The sequence below is a fragment of the Peromyscus eremicus genome, chromosome 13 (genome assembly GCF_949786415.1).
Source record: "Peromyscus eremicus chromosome 13, PerEre_H2_v1, whole genome shotgun sequence".
NCBI classification, from domain to species: domain Eukaryota; kingdom Metazoa; phylum Chordata; class Mammalia; order Rodentia; family Cricetidae; genus Peromyscus; species Peromyscus eremicus.
Window position 1 is genome coordinate 2,125,572 of NC_081429.1, and position 19,190 is coordinate 2,144,761.

At 45.2% G+C, this 19,190-nt stretch overlaps 1 protein-coding gene across 4 annotated transcripts in view; it reads left to right on the forward strand.

Annotated features, from left to right (window-relative positions):
- Positions 1-19,190, forward strand: part of Armc9 (armadillo repeat containing 9) — a 125,796-nt gene that overhangs the window by 1,290 nt on the left and 105,316 nt on the right. For 3 of the 4 annotated variants that reach the window (XM_059278172.1, XM_059278173.1, XM_059278175.1), the window contains exons 2-7: positions 1,955-2,058; positions 5,839-5,967; positions 8,497-8,667; positions 10,965-11,120; positions 15,508-15,600; positions 17,209-17,233. In XM_059278172.1, the coding sequence (XP_059134155.1) occupies positions 2,008-2,058; positions 5,839-5,967; positions 8,497-8,667; positions 10,965-11,120; positions 15,508-15,600; positions 17,209-17,233 (625 nt within the window). In that variant the 5' untranslated portion in view covers positions 1,955-2,007. Of the gene's footprint in view, positions 1-1,954; positions 2,059-5,838; positions 5,968-8,496; positions 8,668-10,964; positions 11,121-15,507; positions 15,601-17,208; positions 17,234-19,190 lie in introns of those variants that run through there. The other variant, XM_059278174.1, reaches the window with a different exon arrangement.

Sequence of the window (19,190 nt, forward strand, 5' to 3'; positions counted from 1 at the left end):
GACAGTTGTGACCTGTCATGTGGGTGCTGTTCTCCAACCCCTGACAGCCTGTTTTCTTACAGACATTTCCCTCCTTACCTCTGTACTTACCTCGGAGATTTCAACATCTTGACCTGCCCACTTTCCATATTCTTATTTCCAGCATGCTTTCCTCCATCCTCTTCATCCATGCACTCAGTGGTAGTAAGCTTCTTGTCACCACGTCACACCCAAAAGTGTAGTGATGCTAAGTTTCTCTCCCACTCAGACCACTGCCTTCTGTCTTCCAAATCTCTGGAATGTGACACATCTCTCCCCTCCCCCATTTTTTTTTGTTTTTTTTGTTTTTGTTTTTTGTTTTTTTGAGACAGGGTTTCTCTGTGTAGCCCTGGCTGTCCTGGAACTCACTCTATAGATCAGGCTGGTCTTGAACTCACAGAGATCCACCTGCCCCTGCCTCCTGAGTGCTGGGATTAAAGGTGTGCCACCCTGTCATGTTGCCTTAGTCAGTGTGGTTCCTACCTTCCCTTGTCTTCAAATCGTTACCCTGTTTCTTTCTTTCTTTTTTTTTTGTTTTTGTTTTTGTTTTTTTCAAGACAGGGTTTCTCTGTGTAGCTTTGTGCCTTTCCTGGATCTCGCTCTGTAGACCAGGCTGGCCTTGAACTCACAAAGATCTGCCTGCCTCTGCCTCCCGAGTGCTGGGATTAAAGGCATGCGCCACCACCGCCCGGCCTCTATTTCTAATGAGTTTTCATTCTCTCCCTGAGTCTCTTTTCATCCAGTTCCAGACATGTCAGGGCCTGGCTGTCTAACGGGCATTGAAGGTGTAGTGCCACACACAATACTTGCCTTGATTTATGGAAGGGGATTCTGTTGCAGATGCATCAATGACAGGATATTGAAGTCAGCCAGGGGAGAGTGCTTCTGGGAAGCCACAGCACTTGGGAGTGATGGGCTAGATGGGTGGTTTGGCAAGCCTCTCTGGGTGGGCCCCATTAAGTGGAGACCAAACAAGATGTAGATGTTTGCAGGAAGAGCATCCAAGCAGCCGGAGTTGTGTACATGTAGGTCCTTGAGGGTAGGATATATTGTGGGCGTCATTGAATTTCCATGTATGCTGGAACTGCTTGACGGCCTGTGTGGTTCAAGTCAGCAATCAATGGAGAGCTACATAGGGCTTAGAGAGATCTGCCTAAGAAGTCTGCCTTCTTCTATAGGATCCTAGAAACACCTCCCACATGCTGGGATTACAGGAGTGTGTATCACCCGTTCCCTTCCAAGTGCTAGGATTACAGATGTGTGCCACCACTGGCAGGCAGTTCATGAGGTGCTAGAGGGCTGAATGCCTTCTTGTCAAGAACTCTACCAGTAGAACGGCAGCTCAGCTCTCATGTTTTCTACTTCTGCTGTGAGGAACCCCATGAACTCGGTGACTTGAACTGGTACAGGCTTAGTGTTCTGAAGTTCTGGAGGTTAGAAGCCTGCAGTGAACATTTCCGGTGCATAGCCACAGGAGTGCTTGATTGGCCCTCTACTAAGGGGACTCAGATGCATGTGCCAAATTCAGGTCTTGGCAGCTTGTTTCTTTCATGACAAGCTAGAGGACAGTGTGCCTTGCCTCCCAGTTCCTGCCTTCCCTCCTTGACTTGTGATCGTTCCTCTGTCTTCAAAGCCTGCAGTGACAGGTCCATCTTTCTGCATCTTATCACTCTGAGACTGGCTTTCATGCCTCCTTTTCCTCTGTGACTCTCTTGGGTGAGCTGGTAATCCAGGCTTATCTCTGTGACTGAAGGACAGCTGATTAGTTATCTCAGTGCCACCTGCATTTTTAAATCCCCCTAGTCATGTGACTCCTGGTGTCCTATAGTCTCAGGTTCTGGGGATTATTATGCGTCTGTCTTTGGGGCCCTGTCTTCTGCCCACCACAGCCACCCATTTGCGATTTCTCAGGTGGTTGAAATTAACCTTTGTCTTATGTTTTTGTCTTGTAGAGATTTCTGCCGTGAGAATTGCCAGTAACAATTCACTATGGGGGATATTCTGGCCCATGAATCTGAATTGCTTGGACTGGTGAAAGAGGTAATTATAAGAAACACAAGTCATAGAAAAGCATTTTTTAAAAAGATTATTTGTATGTTTATGTCTGTATGGCTGTTTGCACTGTGTGTGTGACTGCCAATGGAGGCCAGAGTGGGGCATTGGTTCCCTTGGAGCTGGAGTTGCAGGCATTTGTGAGCCACCTTCTGTGGGTACTGGGATTGAAACTCAGGTCCCCAAAACACGTATTTTAGAATGTAGTAGGAACAGAGAGCTGGCTCAGAGGTTAAGATCACTGGCTGCAGGCGGGCAGTGGTGGAGCACACCTTTAATCTCAGCCCTTGGAAGGCAGAGCCAGGTGGATCTCTGTGAGTTTGAGGCCAGCCTAGGCTACAGAGTGAGTTCCAGGACAGGCATCAAAGCTATACAGAGAAACCCTGTCTCAAAAAACCAAAAAAAAAAAAAAAAGATCACTGTCTGCTTTTTGAGAGGACCCAGGTTTGATTCTCAGCGCCCACACGGTGACTTAAAATCATTAGTAATTCTAGTTTCAGGGACTCCAACACCCTCTTCTGGCTTCTGTGGATACCAGGCGTGGATGTGGGGCACAGACATACGTATAGACAAAAACACCCATACACATAAAAATAAAAAGAATAAATCTTTAAAAACAAAATTAAAATATAGCAAAAATGGGTTGGTGGTTAAAAGCATTGACTGATCTTCCAGAGGACCCAGGTTTGGTTCCCAGCACCCACATGTGGCTAACAGCCATCTATAATTCCAGTTTCAAAGGATTTGATGTTGTCTGGCATTGTGGGTACTGCATGCATGTGGTGTACAGATAAACATTCAGACAAGCTACTTGTGCACATGATATAAAAATAAATAAATCACCGGGCGGTGGTGGCGCACGCCTTTAATCCCAGCACTTGGGAGGCAGAGCCAGGCGGATCTCTGTGAGTTCGAGGCCAGCCTGGGCTACCAAATGAGTTCCAGGAAAGGTGCAAAGCTACACGGAGAAACCCTGTCTCGAAAAGAACCAAAAATAAATAAATAAGTAAATAAATCCTTAAAAGGTAGCAAGTTTACACATGTAATCCAGGTAATTGAAAGGCTTTAGCAGGTCAGTGTGGGCTTTACACAGAGACCCTGTTATCAAAACAAATTAAATGAGTAAATGAATATACAAATAAATAGTAAGCTGCAACAAATTCTTCCTAGTTTGTAGTTGTTTTTTTTTTTTTTTTGGTTTTTCGAGACAGGGTTTCTCTGTGTAGCTTTGCGCCTTTCCTGGAACTCACTTGGTAGTCCAGGCTGGCCTCGAACTCACAGAGTTCTGGCTCTGCCTCCCGAGTGCTGGGATTAAAGGCGTGCGCCACCACCGCCCGGCCTAGTTTGTAGTTTTGTTTTTTATCATTACATGATTTTTCGCTTCACTCACTCACTCTTGAGTGTGAGCGTGTTGTGTCTGACTGGGTCTCATGTGGCCTAGGATGACCGTGAACTTGATGTGTAGCCAAAGATGACCTTAAAATCCTTATCCCCCTGCTTCTGCCCTCCCAGTGCAGGGGTCACAGGCATGTGCTATAGACCTGGAATACCCTCCTTTGACTTACGGCCATTTAGTTTACTACACTGAAAGCTTGGGTGTGTAGGAATTTGCTACACTGAAAGCTTGGGCGTGTAGGAATCCAGCAGACCTCTGAGGTTTGGAGCTGTTCATTGTGAGTAAACTGACAGGCTTCAGGAGACACCTGAGGGAGATGGGTGGCCACTTTGGATAGGCAAAGTTGTTCATTGTGCAATTGGTGAATAAATTGCCATAGCTGGTGCCATAATGACTGTGGACAGGACCAGGGGACCCAGCCACATTTTAGAAAAGGTGGAACATGATGTGACTGATGCCAGCTGAAATGATGGGTGAAGAACAGTATCAGAGCATTGCTCTCAAGAGTGGGAGCACTCTGCAAGAAGCTCACTGCTGACATTTCCCTTTTTTTTTGTTTTTTTTTTTTTGTTTGTTTGTTTTTTTTGTTTTTTTTTTTTTTGAGACGGGATTTCTCTGTGTAGCTTTGTGCCTTTTCCTGGAACTCACTCTGTAGACCAGACTGGCCTTGAATTCACAGAGATCCGCCTGGCTCTGCCTCCTGAGTGCTGGGATTAAAGGCGTGCGCCACCACCACCGGCTAACATTTCCCATTTTTAATGCTTTATTCTCCTGTTAGCAAAGCATTATTTTTAATTCTGTTCCAAACCAATCCTAGTAAACCAAGAGCCATCCAATCACTTTGCTTTTTTCAGACTGCATCACTTCAGTTTCTATTAATAATAAAAATGATGGGGCTGGAGAGATGGCTAAGTGGTTAGGAACACATATTGCTCATGCAGAAGACCCAGATTCGGTTCCCAGAACCCATGTAGATGGCTTATAACCACCTGTAGTTCCAGCCCCAGAAGATTTGACGCTTTTATCTGAAATTCGTGGGCACCTGTTTTCTATAAGTAATTGACAAAAAAGATGTACGTTTATGGCCTGATGTTTCAACGTCGTATGTGTGGATTGAAGTACTGAGGTGATCACCTCATTAAGCTAATTAAGTACACCCGTCTTGTGTTTCCTCTTACCCTCTTCCTTCCTTCCTCCTTTTCTTCCGCTGATTATGTGTTAAGAACACTTAACAAAAAAAGCAGCCAGGCAGTGGTGGTGCACGCCTTTAATCCCAGCACTTGGAAGGCGGAGGCAGGCGGATCTCAGTAAGTTGGAGGCCAACCTGGTCTACAGAGTGAGTTCCAGGATAGCTAGAGCTACACAGAGAAATCCTGTCTAAAAAAGCAACAAAACAAAACACTTAAAATCAGCTCTGCTAGCAAATCCCAGTGTGCTTGTGCTTCCCAGTCACTGTGTTGAATATTGGCTCACAGGCCTTACTCATTTTGCGTAACTAAAATGTATCCTTTGACTAAACTATTGTCTAAGCCCCTGGCAACTGCCATTGTGCTGTCCGCTTCTGTAAGCATGACTGTTTAGATTGCACATGTAATTGCAATCGTTACCTTTCTGTGCCTGGCCTGTTTCCTGTAATGTATGTCCCCAATACCATTCGTGTTGACAGGATTTCCTAAGGCTGTAATACTTTATTTTAGTATTTTCTTACCTACTATTGATGGATATATTTAGGTTCATCCGTGTCTTGGCTATCTTGAATAATGTTGTAGAAATACTCATGTGCAGATAGCACTCTTAAAAATGGGTTTTATTTTCTTTCTATCTATACCCAGAAATGGGATTGCTGGATCACAAGGTTGTTCCGATTTTTTGTTGAATGATTTGTTATTTGACAGTTGCATACGTGTATGTAATATATTCTTATTACTCTTCTTCCTAGTTTGTTTTTTGAGGCACCTCCATTTATTTTCCATTATAGCTGTGTTGGTCTCCATTGTCACTAACAGTTCCTCTAGTTTCTGTTAGCGCTTATCTTTTTGAAGACTTATTTCATGATTTATGTGTTTGTGTGCATGTATGTGCATTTGAGTGCAGGTGCCCATGGAGGCCAGAAGAGGGCGTTGGATCCTCTGGAGCTGGAGTCACACAGGAAGTTGTGAGCCTCCTGTTGTTGGTGCTAGGAATTAAACTTGGGTCCTCTGCAAGACATTCCTAGGTCTTGTCTTTTTGATAGTAGATATTCATATGGGTGTGGTTTTGAGCATATTCCTGTTGGCCTTTTATATGTCTGCGTGTTCAGGGCATTTGACCGTTGGAGTATTTGGAATTTGTTTTGTTTTGTTTTTGTTCCTGAATTATGTTCTCTGTCCCAGTATTTAGATTTTGCTGAATTTGAAGAAACCTTGAAGACATTTTCAAAAGAATGCAAAGTAAAAGGAAAGCCACTGTGTAAAACTGCAAGTGGGTCATTGAAGAAGGACTCCACGTCACTGATGATCCAGGTGAGTAAAACTGCAAGTGGGTCATTGAAGAAGGACTCCACGTCACTGATGATCCAGGTGAGGCCTGCCTTGTCTTCATGTCTGGGAAGATGCTTGTGACGGTCCAAAATTGCAAGTTCTTTAAAGTTAGGTAGAAATAGACCCAAAGCTATCAGAGAAATGCACTAAGAACCACAAGATATTATATGTTAAACACATTAGGATGGTTGCTATCAAAAACACACAGAGGGGACTCAGCAGTTAAGAGCACTGGCTGTTCTTCCAGAGGACCCAGGTTTAATTCCCAGCACCCACATGGTGGCTCACAACCCTCTGTAACTCTAGTTCCAAGGGATCTGACATCTTCTTTTGGCTTCTGCAGGTATCAGGCAAGCATGTGGTGCACAGATACACATGTTGGCAAAACACCCACACACATAAAATAAATCTGTATTCCCTCCAACAATGTAGAAGGTTCCAGTTTCATCCATCTTTGCTAATACTTGTTCTTTTCTGGTGTGTGTGTGTGTGCGTGTGTGTATTTAATATTTATTTATCTTTATTTTTTGGTTATCCAATCAATAGCTATTAGATAATACTGTATATTATTATATTACAACATAGTCCACTCTATCATAGTGCCCCACTAATGGATTTCCCAAACTAAAGCCCTTGGGGCAAAACAGGAGTGTGGTTGCGCACAGGAAGTCAAGATGAGGGAATCCAGCAAAAAACTGGGCTAGAAAGATGGTTTAGTGGATAAACACACTTGCTCCCAACCCTGAGGACCTGAGTTTGATTGCTAGGACCATGTGGTGGGAGAGCCAACTCCCAAAAGTTGTCTTTTGACCTTCATGTATACACTATAGCACGTGTGCCAGTACCACACACACACACACACACACACACACACACACACACACATACACTTTCTCTAAATAGATATAATTAAAATATTTTTTTAGAAACTCAAACAACAAAAGTCTCTGGAAAAGTGTTTAAGCAAAATCTACTAATGGTTGGTGGCCTTAAGCTGCCATTTTTAGGCCCAGTTCCAGCAGCAGTGTGATTGGTGGTATGTATGTATTCTCATCTTGGTGCCCCAGGCTAACAGAGGATCAGTTTGTGACCATAGTAACAGTGGATTGTATTATGTATAGGGGTTATTTTAAAGCAAGGACCATTTCCAGGTACAGATGTGATGGTAATGACATAGCAAAGGTTTGTAATTTCAGGTTTACAAATGTAGACTTTAGAATAAATTGTAGACAGACCATTTGATATGTAGAGTCTGCCAAGACATGTTTAAGAAAATTTCATGACTCTAAGCCTTGAAATACAAGGTGAGTCTGCACTCATCTCATCCACAATCATGGAACTCTCAGGCTCCCCAGAGTGGCTGGCAGGGTTGCAGGGACTCAGAAGAGGGGAGTGTGGGCTGAGCCAGCCCAGCAGCACGTCCCTGGGCAGTCACTTCACCATTGCTGTAGCTGGAGTTTTCCTGCCTGGCCCACAGTCAGGACAAATCTCTCTCACCTGCCAGTTCCACAGCCTCAGACCCGACCAAGTAAACACAGAGACTTATATTGGTTACAAACTGTATGGCCGTGGCAGGCTTCTTGCTAACTGTTCTTACATCTTAAATTAATCCATTTCTATAAATCTATACCTTGCTACATGACTTGTGGCTTACCGGCATCTTCACATGCTGTTTGTCCTCGTGGCGGCTGGCAGTGTCTCTCTGACTCAGCCTTCCACTTCCCAGCTTTATTCTCCTCCTTGTCCCGCCTATACTTCCTGCCTGGCCACTGGCCAATCAGTGATTTATTTATTGACCAATCAGCAACACACTTGACATACAGACCATCCCACAGCACATTGCAGTCTTCATTCATGAGAGAGCCAGGTCCCCCCAACTACTGGGAGGCTGTGCATGGCTGCCTGTGCTGTGTTCTGGCAGCCTCCATCCACAGTGGCTGACAGGCTGCCTGTTGGGAGGAGACAGAAAGCTTTATTGGGCTTACTTGAAAAAGTTCTGGGTTTCAGCCAGGCTGTGGTGGTGCATGCCTTTAATCTCAGCACTCGGGAGGCAGAGGCAGGCAGATCTCTGAGTTCGAGGCCAGCCTGGTCTACAGAGCGAGATCTAGGAGAGCCAGGGCTACACAGAGACACCCTGACTCAAAAAACAAAAAGAAACCAACAAAGAAAGAAGTTCTGGGTTGTCTTGAATGGGTGGTAGTAGCTCAGGGTAAGGCAGTGTTCTGAAACAGTTGTTCTCCACCTTGGAATTTTTGTAGTCCTCATAGGGAGACTTCAGTGCACTCACGTGCCCACAAGTTCTCTGGTCTCAGCTCTGTTTTGTAGGCCTTAACATTTCATGGAGTCCAGCTTGCGAATTGCAAAGGCTGGAAAACTGAGTGGTCAAGGGCTTGTCGCCAAAGGAGTCTTTGGGTAGGAATGTGTAGGTATCTAGCAGTAGGTAGGTGGTGAGAGTTTGGGGTGTTGGGAGAATGAGCATCTTCCAGGATTCTTGTTATGTCTTCTCCACAGAAGGATTTGGTGGCAGCGTTTGACAGTGGAGACCAGAAGTTGTTCTTCGATTTGTGGGAGGGACACGTTCCCAGCTCCATCAGAGATACTGACTCCCTGGCCCAGAAGCTGGAGTTCTACCTTCACATCCATTTTGCCATCTATCTTCTGAAGTACTCTGGAGGCAGGCCGGTAGGCTGATTTGGGGTTTGAGTCAGTCTGAGTTAGCTAACAGGCCATCAGGGATTTCAAGGAAGCATTAATTTAGTTTTGTGACCATTTTATCACGTTGCGTCGTGTGTCCTGATAAATGATTTTTGGCTTCATTCTCAGAAGTTCATTTTCTAACTTATATGCAGATTTTGTAATTTCTGTGATGAAAGTTAAAATTGTTTTCCTAAACACCTCAGGTTCTTGGAGACTCTTTAAAGCAGGTCTGCTCTATTTGGTAACTTGGTGGATCTAGGAAAAGGCACAGACCACATAGTTAAATGCAAGTCATGGAGAAGTAGTGTTGAAGGTGCAGGGACTGCTTGAATTTAGCTTCTGCTGCCTTTTCCTAGATGGCTGGAGATGTGGAAAGGAGCCCAGAGGTAGATGAGCCTTCAGTTACAGACAAAACAGCAAAGGACAGAGAGCTGCCATTTGGTCACTCGTAGTAACACTGACCTGAGTTCCTGTGGGAACTCACTGGAGTGTCAGGGACTCCAGTGGAGGGTGCAGTGCTGAGGGAGTGACTTCACACTGCCACCAAGTAGCCGTTCTTGGAAGGCTGTTCCTCTAACGTGACCCGTGTGGGGAGGGGCAGACTCTCTTTGTTGCTTGCTATTGTTTGTTTTGTTCCACCTTATTTCTGTTTAAACGTTTTCCTATTTTGATGGAATATGAAAGTCAGCGTTATCTATTTTTTAAGTCCAGTGCTCAGAAGAGGACCTCACGGCCTAGGTTGGGTGAGGTGTGTTCATAGGAAGAAGAAGAAGGTGGGGGTCTGTGTGGTGGAGGACAAAAGCACTAGTTCTAAAGCCTCAAGTGTCCACCCTGAAGCCAGAGAGGAGAGTCTTTGAGTTGGGTTGTGCATCGAACAGTGATGGAGGGGGTCCCTTGAGTTGAGTTGTACATAGAACAGTGATGGAGGGGTCCCTTGAGTTGAGTTGTACATAGAACAGTGATGGAGGGGGTCCCTTGAGTTGGGTTGTACATAGAACAGTGATGGAGGGGTCCTTTGAGTTGGGTTGTACATAGAACAGTGATGGAAGGGTCCCTTGAGTTGGGTTGTGCATGGAACAGTGATAGAGGGGTCCCTTGAGTTGAGTTATGCATAGAACAGTGATGGAGGGGTCCCTTGAGTTGAGTTGTGCATGGAACAGTGATGGAGGGGTCCCTTGAGTTGAGCTGTGCATGGAACAGTGATGGAGGGGTCCCTTGAGTTGAGTTGTGCATGGAACAGTGATGGAGGGGTCCCTTGAGTTGGGTTGTGCATGGAACAGTGATGGAGGGGTCCCTTGAGTTGGGTTGTACATAGAACAGTGATGGAGGGGTCCCTTGAGTTGTGTTGAACATAGAACAGTAATGGAGGGGTCCCTTGAGTTGTGTTGTACATAAAACAGTGATGGAGGGGTCCCTTGAGTTGAGTTGTACATGGAACAGTGATGGAGGGGTCCCTTGAGTTGAGTTGTACATAGAACAGTGATGGAGGGGTCCCTTGAGTTGGGTTGTGCATGGAACAGTGATGGAGGGGTCCCTTGAGTTGAGTTGTACATAGAACAGTGATGGAGGGGTCTCTTGAGTTGGGTTGTGCATGGAACAGTGATGTGGATGTGGTCGAACCTTAGCTTCATGAAGAGAAGGTGAGCCCTTCTGTTTCAGGAAACTACAAAGATGTGTCATTCTCTTTAGAAACCTCTCTGAGGGCAATATGGGGATGCATACAAATGTTTATATGTCTGGAAGGTGGAAGCAATGATGGGTACATCTCACTAATTCTCTAAAATGGAGAATTAGTCAAGTAGATTATGATAGACAAGGTGACATTGGTTCTGACACTGAAAATGGTGTTCATGAAGCTTTTTAAGAATATGAAAAGGCCAGGCGGTTGTGGCGCACGCCTTTAATCCCAGCACTTGGGAGGCAGAGCCAGGCGGATCTCTGTGAGTTCGAGGCCAGCCTGGGCTACCAAGTGAGTTCCAGGAAAAGGCGCAAAGCTACACAGAGAAACCCTGTCTTGAAAAACCAAAAAAAAAAAAAAAAAAAAAAAAAAAAGAATATGAAAAGATGGTGCTAGTGATATAAAGGAACATGTGAACTACACATTGGTCCTCTGGCATTCCTATGTAATGTGACGTTAGACACTGGAGCAATGTGCCTTGCCAGGCTGGATGCAGCAATGCTAGTGACATGGCTGGAATTTAGGGGGCCCGCAGAGTGGACAGGGTGAGCAGGAGGACTGAGTGCTGAGCCAAAGACCTGAACATGTGTTCTCCTTCTTCTAGGACAAACAGGAGCTAGATGAGAGGATTTCTTATTTCAAAACCTACCTGGAAACCAAAGGGGCTGCGCTGAGCCAGACCACAGAGTTTCTTCCCTTCTACGCCCTCCCCTTTGTGCCCAATCCTATGGTCCACCCCTCGTTTAAAGAACTCTTCCAGGTAAGCAGCTGCCAGTGGAACTTGTCGGAATCTGGACCACATTGTTGTATTGGTGATTTCTAAATGATGCTTTAAAAGACCTAAAGTTTATCCTCATTATTATTATTTTATTGTAGCCCTAATTTCTATAGTTATTCTATTAAATTGTTGGGTAGTGTTTGACTGACTTTTTACCATGCTATAATAGCCGTGGTTGTATGTTCATGCACATATATGTAAATCAGTAGGGACATGCAGAAGGAAATGGAACTGCATGTTGACATAATCTTCAGTAAGCCAAGGAAGATACCAGAGAAGACACATCATATGATTCCCTTTACAGGTAGCAAAGTAAACAAACGTAGTTTTTAGCCACACATACCCCCATGCACATACATCAAATCAGTTTTTTCATACATCATATAGTAAAGTCGATTTCTGGACAGGTGCAGCTCTATGAATTGTAACGTGTGTAACTACTGTCACCACCATCAAGGTACAGAATTTTTGCACTGGTCATTTGCTAAGGACTGCCTCCCCCCTTTATGCCAGGCAACCCCTCTTACATTTTATTTTAAAACAATGTTTAGATAGTTTGCATTAACAGACTTTCCTTGTGCTGTAAAATGGGATATTTTGTTGTTGTCAACACCATGGCTTATTAACTTAAACTGACATTTTACAAAACATGCTCACCTTTTAGGCCATACTATTTATACTTTATAGATCTTGAACAGATGACCCACTTCTGGTTTTTTTGGTTTTTCGAGACAGGGTTTCTCTGTGTAGCTTTGGAGCCTGTCCTGGATCTCACTCTGTAGACCAGGCTGGCCTCGAACTCACAGAGATCCGCCTGCCTCTGTCTCCCGAGTGCTGGGATTAAAGGCGTGCGCAACTGCTGCCCGGCTCCACTTGTGTTTAAACCTAGCTAAGCTGCATCTCTCCTGTCACCCTTACTGCTGCTCTGGAGCTGCCTGTCTGTGTGTTGGGAGTGATCTGTCTTTCTCTCTGGATTTGAGAGTGTATAATTTCCCTTTAGTAGGTCCTGGGTCACATTTCTTATCTCATTTATTGAACCTAAGTGATTGTTTGTGCCAGGGACTGACTTAAGCTTAATAAAGATTTAAAGAGATGGAAGGGTCTAGCTTGGTGGTACAGATCTGTAATCCCAGCTACTAGGAAGACTGAAGCAGGAAGTTTAAGGCTAGCCTGGGCAATTTAATGAGATCCTATTGTCTCAAAATCAAAAGTAAAAAAGTTAGGGACGTAACTTGGGGTAGAGCCCTTGCTTAGCATGTAGAGTACCCTAGGTTCAGTCACTAGGGCCTGGGGGAGAATCTAAGTTTGCAGACTTTGCAAGAGAGGTTTGGAGAGGCAAGGGGAGGTTTGGGGGGGAGGGGAGCCGCGCACATGGAGTTGAGCCCTGGGCCCAGTCCCCACATTCTTAGTAGTCCTGCCATGTTTTTAGGGTTCCACTGAAGATTTTGAAGGGCCAGAGCGTTTAGTTCTGGAAAGACAGTCAAGCAGCCATGAGTGCCCTCTAAAAACCTGTGGTCTGCACAGAGCTGGCCTAGCTTCTCCAGGCTCTTCACACCTCTTTTTGGAAGAGTGGGATCAAGTACTCCTCAGACTCGGAAAGTGTTCTTCTCAAAGCTAGAAACATTAGAAGGAAAGGAAGACGTAAGAGATTCATGCTGGAGAGTTTGTATTCCAGCCTATCCATGTTGATTGCAAGAACATTGTCATAGAAGTAATTGAGTGGAAAAGACCTGTTTGTTGGTTATATAAAATAGTAACCAAAACCAGAACAACTTGACTTGGGGGGTCCATGGGTCCCAAATACTTTTTTTTTTTTTTTTTGGTTTTTTGAGACAGGGTCTCATGTAGCCCAGGCTGGCTTTAAACTCAGCATATAACTGAGATGACCTTGAACTTCTGATCGTCCTGCTTCTACCTTCTCAGTGCTGGGATTCCAGGCATGCACCCCAGTTTTATGCAGTATTAAGAATCGAATTTAGTGTTTTAGCATGCTAGCATTTATTATGCTAGACAAGTACTCTGCCACCTAAACCACATTCTCAGCCCCTGTTTTGATTGTTTTTAAATATCTTTTTTGGGAAGCTGGAGAAATGGCTCAGAAGTTAACAACATTTTATTGGTTTTGCAGAAGACCTTTGGGTTCGATTCCCAGAACCCACATGGTGGTTTAGAACCATTCATAGCACCAGTTCCAGGGTATGTGATACCATCTTCTGATACAGGCATAAGACAAGCACGTGGTGCACATACATACATGCATGCAAAACACTCACACATACAATAAAATGGATAACTCTAATAAAAATTTAATGTTTTCATTGGGCTGGTGAGATGTCTCTGCAGATAAAAGTACTTGTGCACGAGTGTGACAACCTGGGTTTGATCCCAGGGACTCACAAAAACAACTAGATGTGGTTGCTACCATATGATGTCGGCATTCCTATAGTGAGAATGGAGTGGGCATTCCTATAGTGAGAATGGAGTGGAGACAGGAGAATTTCTCAGAGGCTCTCAGGCCAGCCAGCCTGGAATTCACAGAGCTGCAAGAGCAGCAGGAGAGATTCTGTTCAACAAGTGGAAGGAGAGGACTGCCACCTAAGGTTGTCCTCGGGCCCAGCCGTGGTGGCACACACCCTTAGTCCCAGCACTCGGGAGCAGAGGCAGCCAATCTCTGTGAGTTCGAGGCCAGCCTGGGCTACAAAGAGTTCCAGGACAACCAGGACTGTACACAGAGAGACCCTGTCTTAAAAACAAACAAAAAGTTGTCCTCTGACCTCCGTTCATACCCTGTGGCACGCGTATCCCCGTGCTCATGTATGTTGCACACAAACAGTAACTAAAATAAATGTCTTGATTTACATTGTCCACTTCAGCACCTTCTCTTGAGACTCCTCAGGTGGTGGATGGACAGAGCCCCAAGCTGAAGCACTGTTGCTTTCTGAGGGCAAAGCTGGGCCAACAGGGTATCTGGGGATCCAGATACCTGAGACCACATCTGGGCTGCTGTGCTCCTTGCTTTAAGCTCTTTTTTTCTCCAGCTTCCGATAGACCCAGATGGTCCTTGGCTTGCGTACACACCCTCTGGTCATCTTCCCTCTGTGTCTATTTGTGAGTTCCCTTTTTACTCAGGCATATGGCATTGAATTAAGGGTCCACGCTGTTGAGTACGCATACAGCTGATGTTGCCATGGCTCCACCCCAACAGCTTCATGTCCCAAGGTACCAGGAACAAGGATTTCAGCATGCGTTTTGGCAAACAGTACAACCCATGATCTCGTACATTACAATTTTTAAATCTTGCAGCATCAGAGAATTTAAAGATCTTTTGAAAATAAGGGATTTTTTTTCTCTTCTTGTCTGTCAGTATTGTGTCTAAACCCGATGGTGTAAGGAGTAGCAGGATGGCGAGGGTGTGGGAAGTGTGGAGAAAGAAGGGTGCAGACCTGGAGAGAGGAAAATAATATGGATTTGGGTGGAATAGCTGCTTTTTGGTGGAATTTTTGGTTTAAGTGGATGATACTTTTATGTGAAAATTATCCCAAGGAAGTTTATTACTAAGCTATGTGTCCCTTTCAAGCCAGACATGATGGTGCCTGCCTATTTACCCAGCACTCAGGAGAGTCAGAAGTTCAAGGCCAGCCTGAGTAACATAGCAAAACCCTCAACACATATAAAGTGAGATGGTAATTATCTATTGTCAGACTTTTTCTTTCACAATTTCTATCATTTCCCCCCTTCTTTTGGGAGGGTGGGGGTGATTTTGAGACAGGGTTTCTCTCTGTGTAGCCCTGGCTGTAAACCAGCCTGGCTCTGAACTCACAGAGATCCGCCTGCTTCTGCCTCCTGAGTGCTGGGATTAAAGACGTGCGCCGCCACCACCACTGGCAGTAATTTATTTTCAAGGGCAGATTAAGCTGAAATTGTGTTGCAGTGCTCACCACGGCATGAGGTAGTGTGTCAGGACCACTTCCTTCTTGTCCAGATGAGGTCCAGAAGTGACTCCCTTTCTGGGGTATCTAGTAACTTAAGAGATAATTGTCTATGTCACACCTAACTTGACATACATGCCTAGACTATACTGAGTTAATTTTGGTATTTCACCATATAAAATTACTATCATGCTTGTGTTTAAATTGTATGAAATATTCCATTCACGTGGAAATTATTTGTCCCCCGCTGTGAGTCCTTGAATTATTTATAAATGAATCAGTTACACATCAGAAAACCTGTTCTCCATGCTCTCCAGCCCTGGCAGGACGCTTCACGTTTGGTTTCTGTAACTGACGGGGCTATTTAACCCAACGCCCACAGCTTTGTTGGTACCATGGCTATTTGGTGAGCTGATGTTTTATTTTATTTTTTTCTTTAGGATTCTTGGACTCCAGAATTAAAGCTGAAGCTGGAAAAGTTTTTAGCTTTAATTTTTAAAGCCAGTAACACGCCAAAACTTGTAACCATCTATGTATCCTTTTGTAGTGAGTGGGGACCCTGGGGTTAAAAGCAGCAGCGCTGGCTTTGGGTGCCACAGACCGGCAAGACGCCAAAGGTGGGATGCATTCGTATTTCCAAGGTGGACTGAGCGTCCGTGGAGTTTTGACACCACCTGGAAAGCGCTGACTTGCGTGGATATCTGAGACTTGGCTGTGGTCTTATTTTATTTTTTGAAAGATATACTTATTTTATTTAGTGTGTGTGTGTGTGTGTGTGTGTGTGTGTGTGTTAGCACAGGTGTCTGCGAGGCCAGAAGACTGTGTCAGATACCCGGGAGCTGGCGTTCAGGACAGTGTGTCACCTGACATGGGTGCTGGGAACTGAACTCAGGCTCTCTGGAAGAGAAACGAGTGTTCTTAACCATTGAGCCATCTTTCCAGCCCTATGGTCTTATGTTGGTGTGACCAGCCTAGAAACTGTCTTGGTAGGGAAAAAGGAAAAAACTCTATACTCTTGAAAAAGATCTCCTTGGAAAAATGGTTCCTTTGCAAAGGGTCATTGAGTCATTTGGGAGGCCTCCAGGTCGTGGCTTTTGGACTTGTCATTCAAAGCTAGACTTTTTTTTTTTCCAAGAGCTGAGGACCGAACCCAGGGCCTTGCACTTGCTAGGCAAGCACTCTACCACTCTACCACTAAATCCCCAACCCCTAGACTTCTTTTTAAGAACTGTGTTGCATAGTTATATACTATATAGTTTACCCATCATAAGCCAGACACAGTTGTACAACCATTATCCCAATCTTATTCCACTGGGGACACTTTTGAGAGTAGAGGGACAGTGTCACAGCTACCTATAAATGGAGCCCGTTCCAAGAATAGCAGAGTACTCTGTCACCCCTTCCGTTGGAGACTGATTTATTTCCCAGTGGTTGTTAGTCTACAAGAACATGTGTCCTTTCTTTTGGACAAACATCTATTCAAAGTTTTCTCATATGAGGCTGGAGGATGTGACTTGCTATGCACAAGGCCTGGGTTTGATCCCTTACTCTGGAAGAAAAGAAAAAAGGAAAGGAGAGGAAAAAGGACAGAGGTGATTGTAGTCCTGGGTGTGCAGCTCTGACTGTACAGAAAAGTCACTGAAATAGACATGGTGAATAGACCCCACACAGCATGTGTGCGTGGAGCTGTTAGCAGGAAGGAAGAAACCCTAAGATAATGAAAGGCTTGCCTCTCATTGTACAGGCACGTGGGGCTAGGGTTGGAAGCCAGGCAGCCCAGCTCCAGGTACGGCCTGAGCCGCTGTCCTCCCAGACCGTGTCCTTGGGCTGAAGCTTTAGAGTGACAGTCTTAGGGTTGTGGGTTCAGAGAAGTGTGTTGGAAGGCTCGGCCGGCAGTGCAGTGTGGAGGCTGTGGGAGTTCTGCAGCACGTGCTCCTCATGGAGGTCCCTGAAGGAGCGAAGGGGCGGCAGTGACTGCGCAGCGTGAGGAACTGTTGCCTGGTTGTTTTCAGCAACCTTTGGAGCGCTGGCCTCCACCGTTGTGATCAGGCCCTTCCGTCAGCCTCCGGCCCTTTCTTTATCGGCCTCACAACACCAGCTGCCCCAGGGCCCTGTTTTCCTGAGCTGCTTTCTCGTCCCAGAAGGAGAATGGACAGAATAGCAAAGGTAAATCATCTCGATTACTGCTTTCATGAGAACAGCTTTGCCAGCTCAACTTCTAAGCTGTGAGAAGAAACAGAGACGGAGAAAATGTGTGGACTTGGCAAATGAGGGCTTCCAAAGTCTAAATATTTACAGAGTCCTTGTGATCCTGCTCCGTCAGTTCGTGAGGCCCACTCTTTAAGGATGGCGAGTGTGTCATCATGTCCAGCTTGTTAGATAAGTAAGGAACGCAGGAAGGGAAACAGCCGAGTCACAGGCTGCTGGGAAGGACCTGCGTTGGCTCAGGAGGAGCACACAGCCAGCGTGGGGAGGGAAATTATTTTAATAGCTCAGCTTTCACCTCCAGCTGGTCAGATGCAGTACCAATTTTAGCTAGCATTTCCATTTTTTTTAAAGATTTATTTATTTATTTTGTATACAGCATGTATGACTGAAGGCCAGAAGAGGGCACCAGATCTCGTTACAGATGGTTGTGAGCCACCATGTGGTTGCTGGGAATTGAACTCAGGACCTCTGGAAGAGCAGTCAGTGCTCTTAACCTCTGAGCCATCTCTCCAGCCTCGCGTTTCCATTTTTTAAAAAACATTCAAAGTAATTCCAGTCTTGAGTGTTTATATGAAATGGTATTTTTTTCCATGGGCAATAATTTTTACCGGAGCATTTCATCTTTTAGTAAAGTGAGAAAAAATAACTGATATGGCCTCAGTGGCTTTAGTTGCAATTCTATGCCTTGGTCTTGTCTTAGATACTCTGTTTTGGAAATGCCTTCAGTTGTTGGGAAGTGTTTGTGATGAGCTTCACGCCCTCAGGAAGGCAGGGTCCTCAGCTCCCCGCAGATGGAGTTTCCCACGTGGAAACTTGGTCCAAGAAGAGCAATGTCACAGGATTTGAGAGTATCCTGCCCTGGGTTTCTTGTGCTTTGTTTAAGAAAGTTAACCTTTTAAAAAGATTATTTTTATTTTATGTATATAGGTATTTTGTCTCCACATAAGTCTGTGTACCACATGTGTGCCTGTTCCCTCAGGTGCCAGAAGAGGGCACCAGATCCTCTGGAACGGGAATTACAGATGGTTGTGAGCGACAGTGTGGGTGCTGGGAGTCAAACGTAGGCCCTCTGGATGAGCAGCCAGTGTGCCCAGCTTGTGAGCCAGATCTCCAGCAGCATCATATTTTTTTTAAAGGAAGTGTTAGTAAATTATTTAATTCAGCTTACCAAGGAGGGCAAGTGAGTGATCATTTAGCTGTGATGCACATGGAGAGTCTGGTAGCATGAGGCAAGAAGGGTTTGAATGTTTGGTTTTGTCCTTGGTTTCCTCATGTGTTAGCCATCTTCCCATCATCACAACAAAATCAATACTGGAGGCAGTTCACTTACAAATAAAAGTGTTGATTTAGTTCTCAGTTCTGGGGGCTGCAGTTCCAGATTAGGCAGCCTGGTTGCTCTGGGTCTCTGGTGAGGGCACCTGATGTGGTAGAACACTCCACTTACATCATGAACCAGGAAGCAAAGAGACGAGGGCTGGTCCTTCCTGAGGTTCCTGTGCCTTCCCAGTAGCACCACCCTGGGGACTAAGCCTCTAACACATGGCTGTATGGGAGACCCTCATCCAGACTGTTGGATTATACCCCAAAAGCTAATGACCATCTCGCAATGAAAACACATCATTCCAGCCGAGAGCACCCAAAAGTTCTTCTTCTAGCGTTACTCAGAAGCCCAATTCGAGAGATTCATCAAAGATTCAAGGCAAACCCAGCTCTGAGCTCTGTAGAAGACACAAAACAGTTACAAACTTACACAGTTGCAGGATGCGGGCAGGATACAGGTTCCTAACCCAAAAGGAAAGAACAGGAGAACAAAACGCAGCAGGGAACATGAAATCCTACAGCTCCTAGGTCCAGCAGCGGGCAGTTTGGTGGGATGTGGACTCCTCAGCCTTGCCTCCACCTGTGGCTTTGCTGG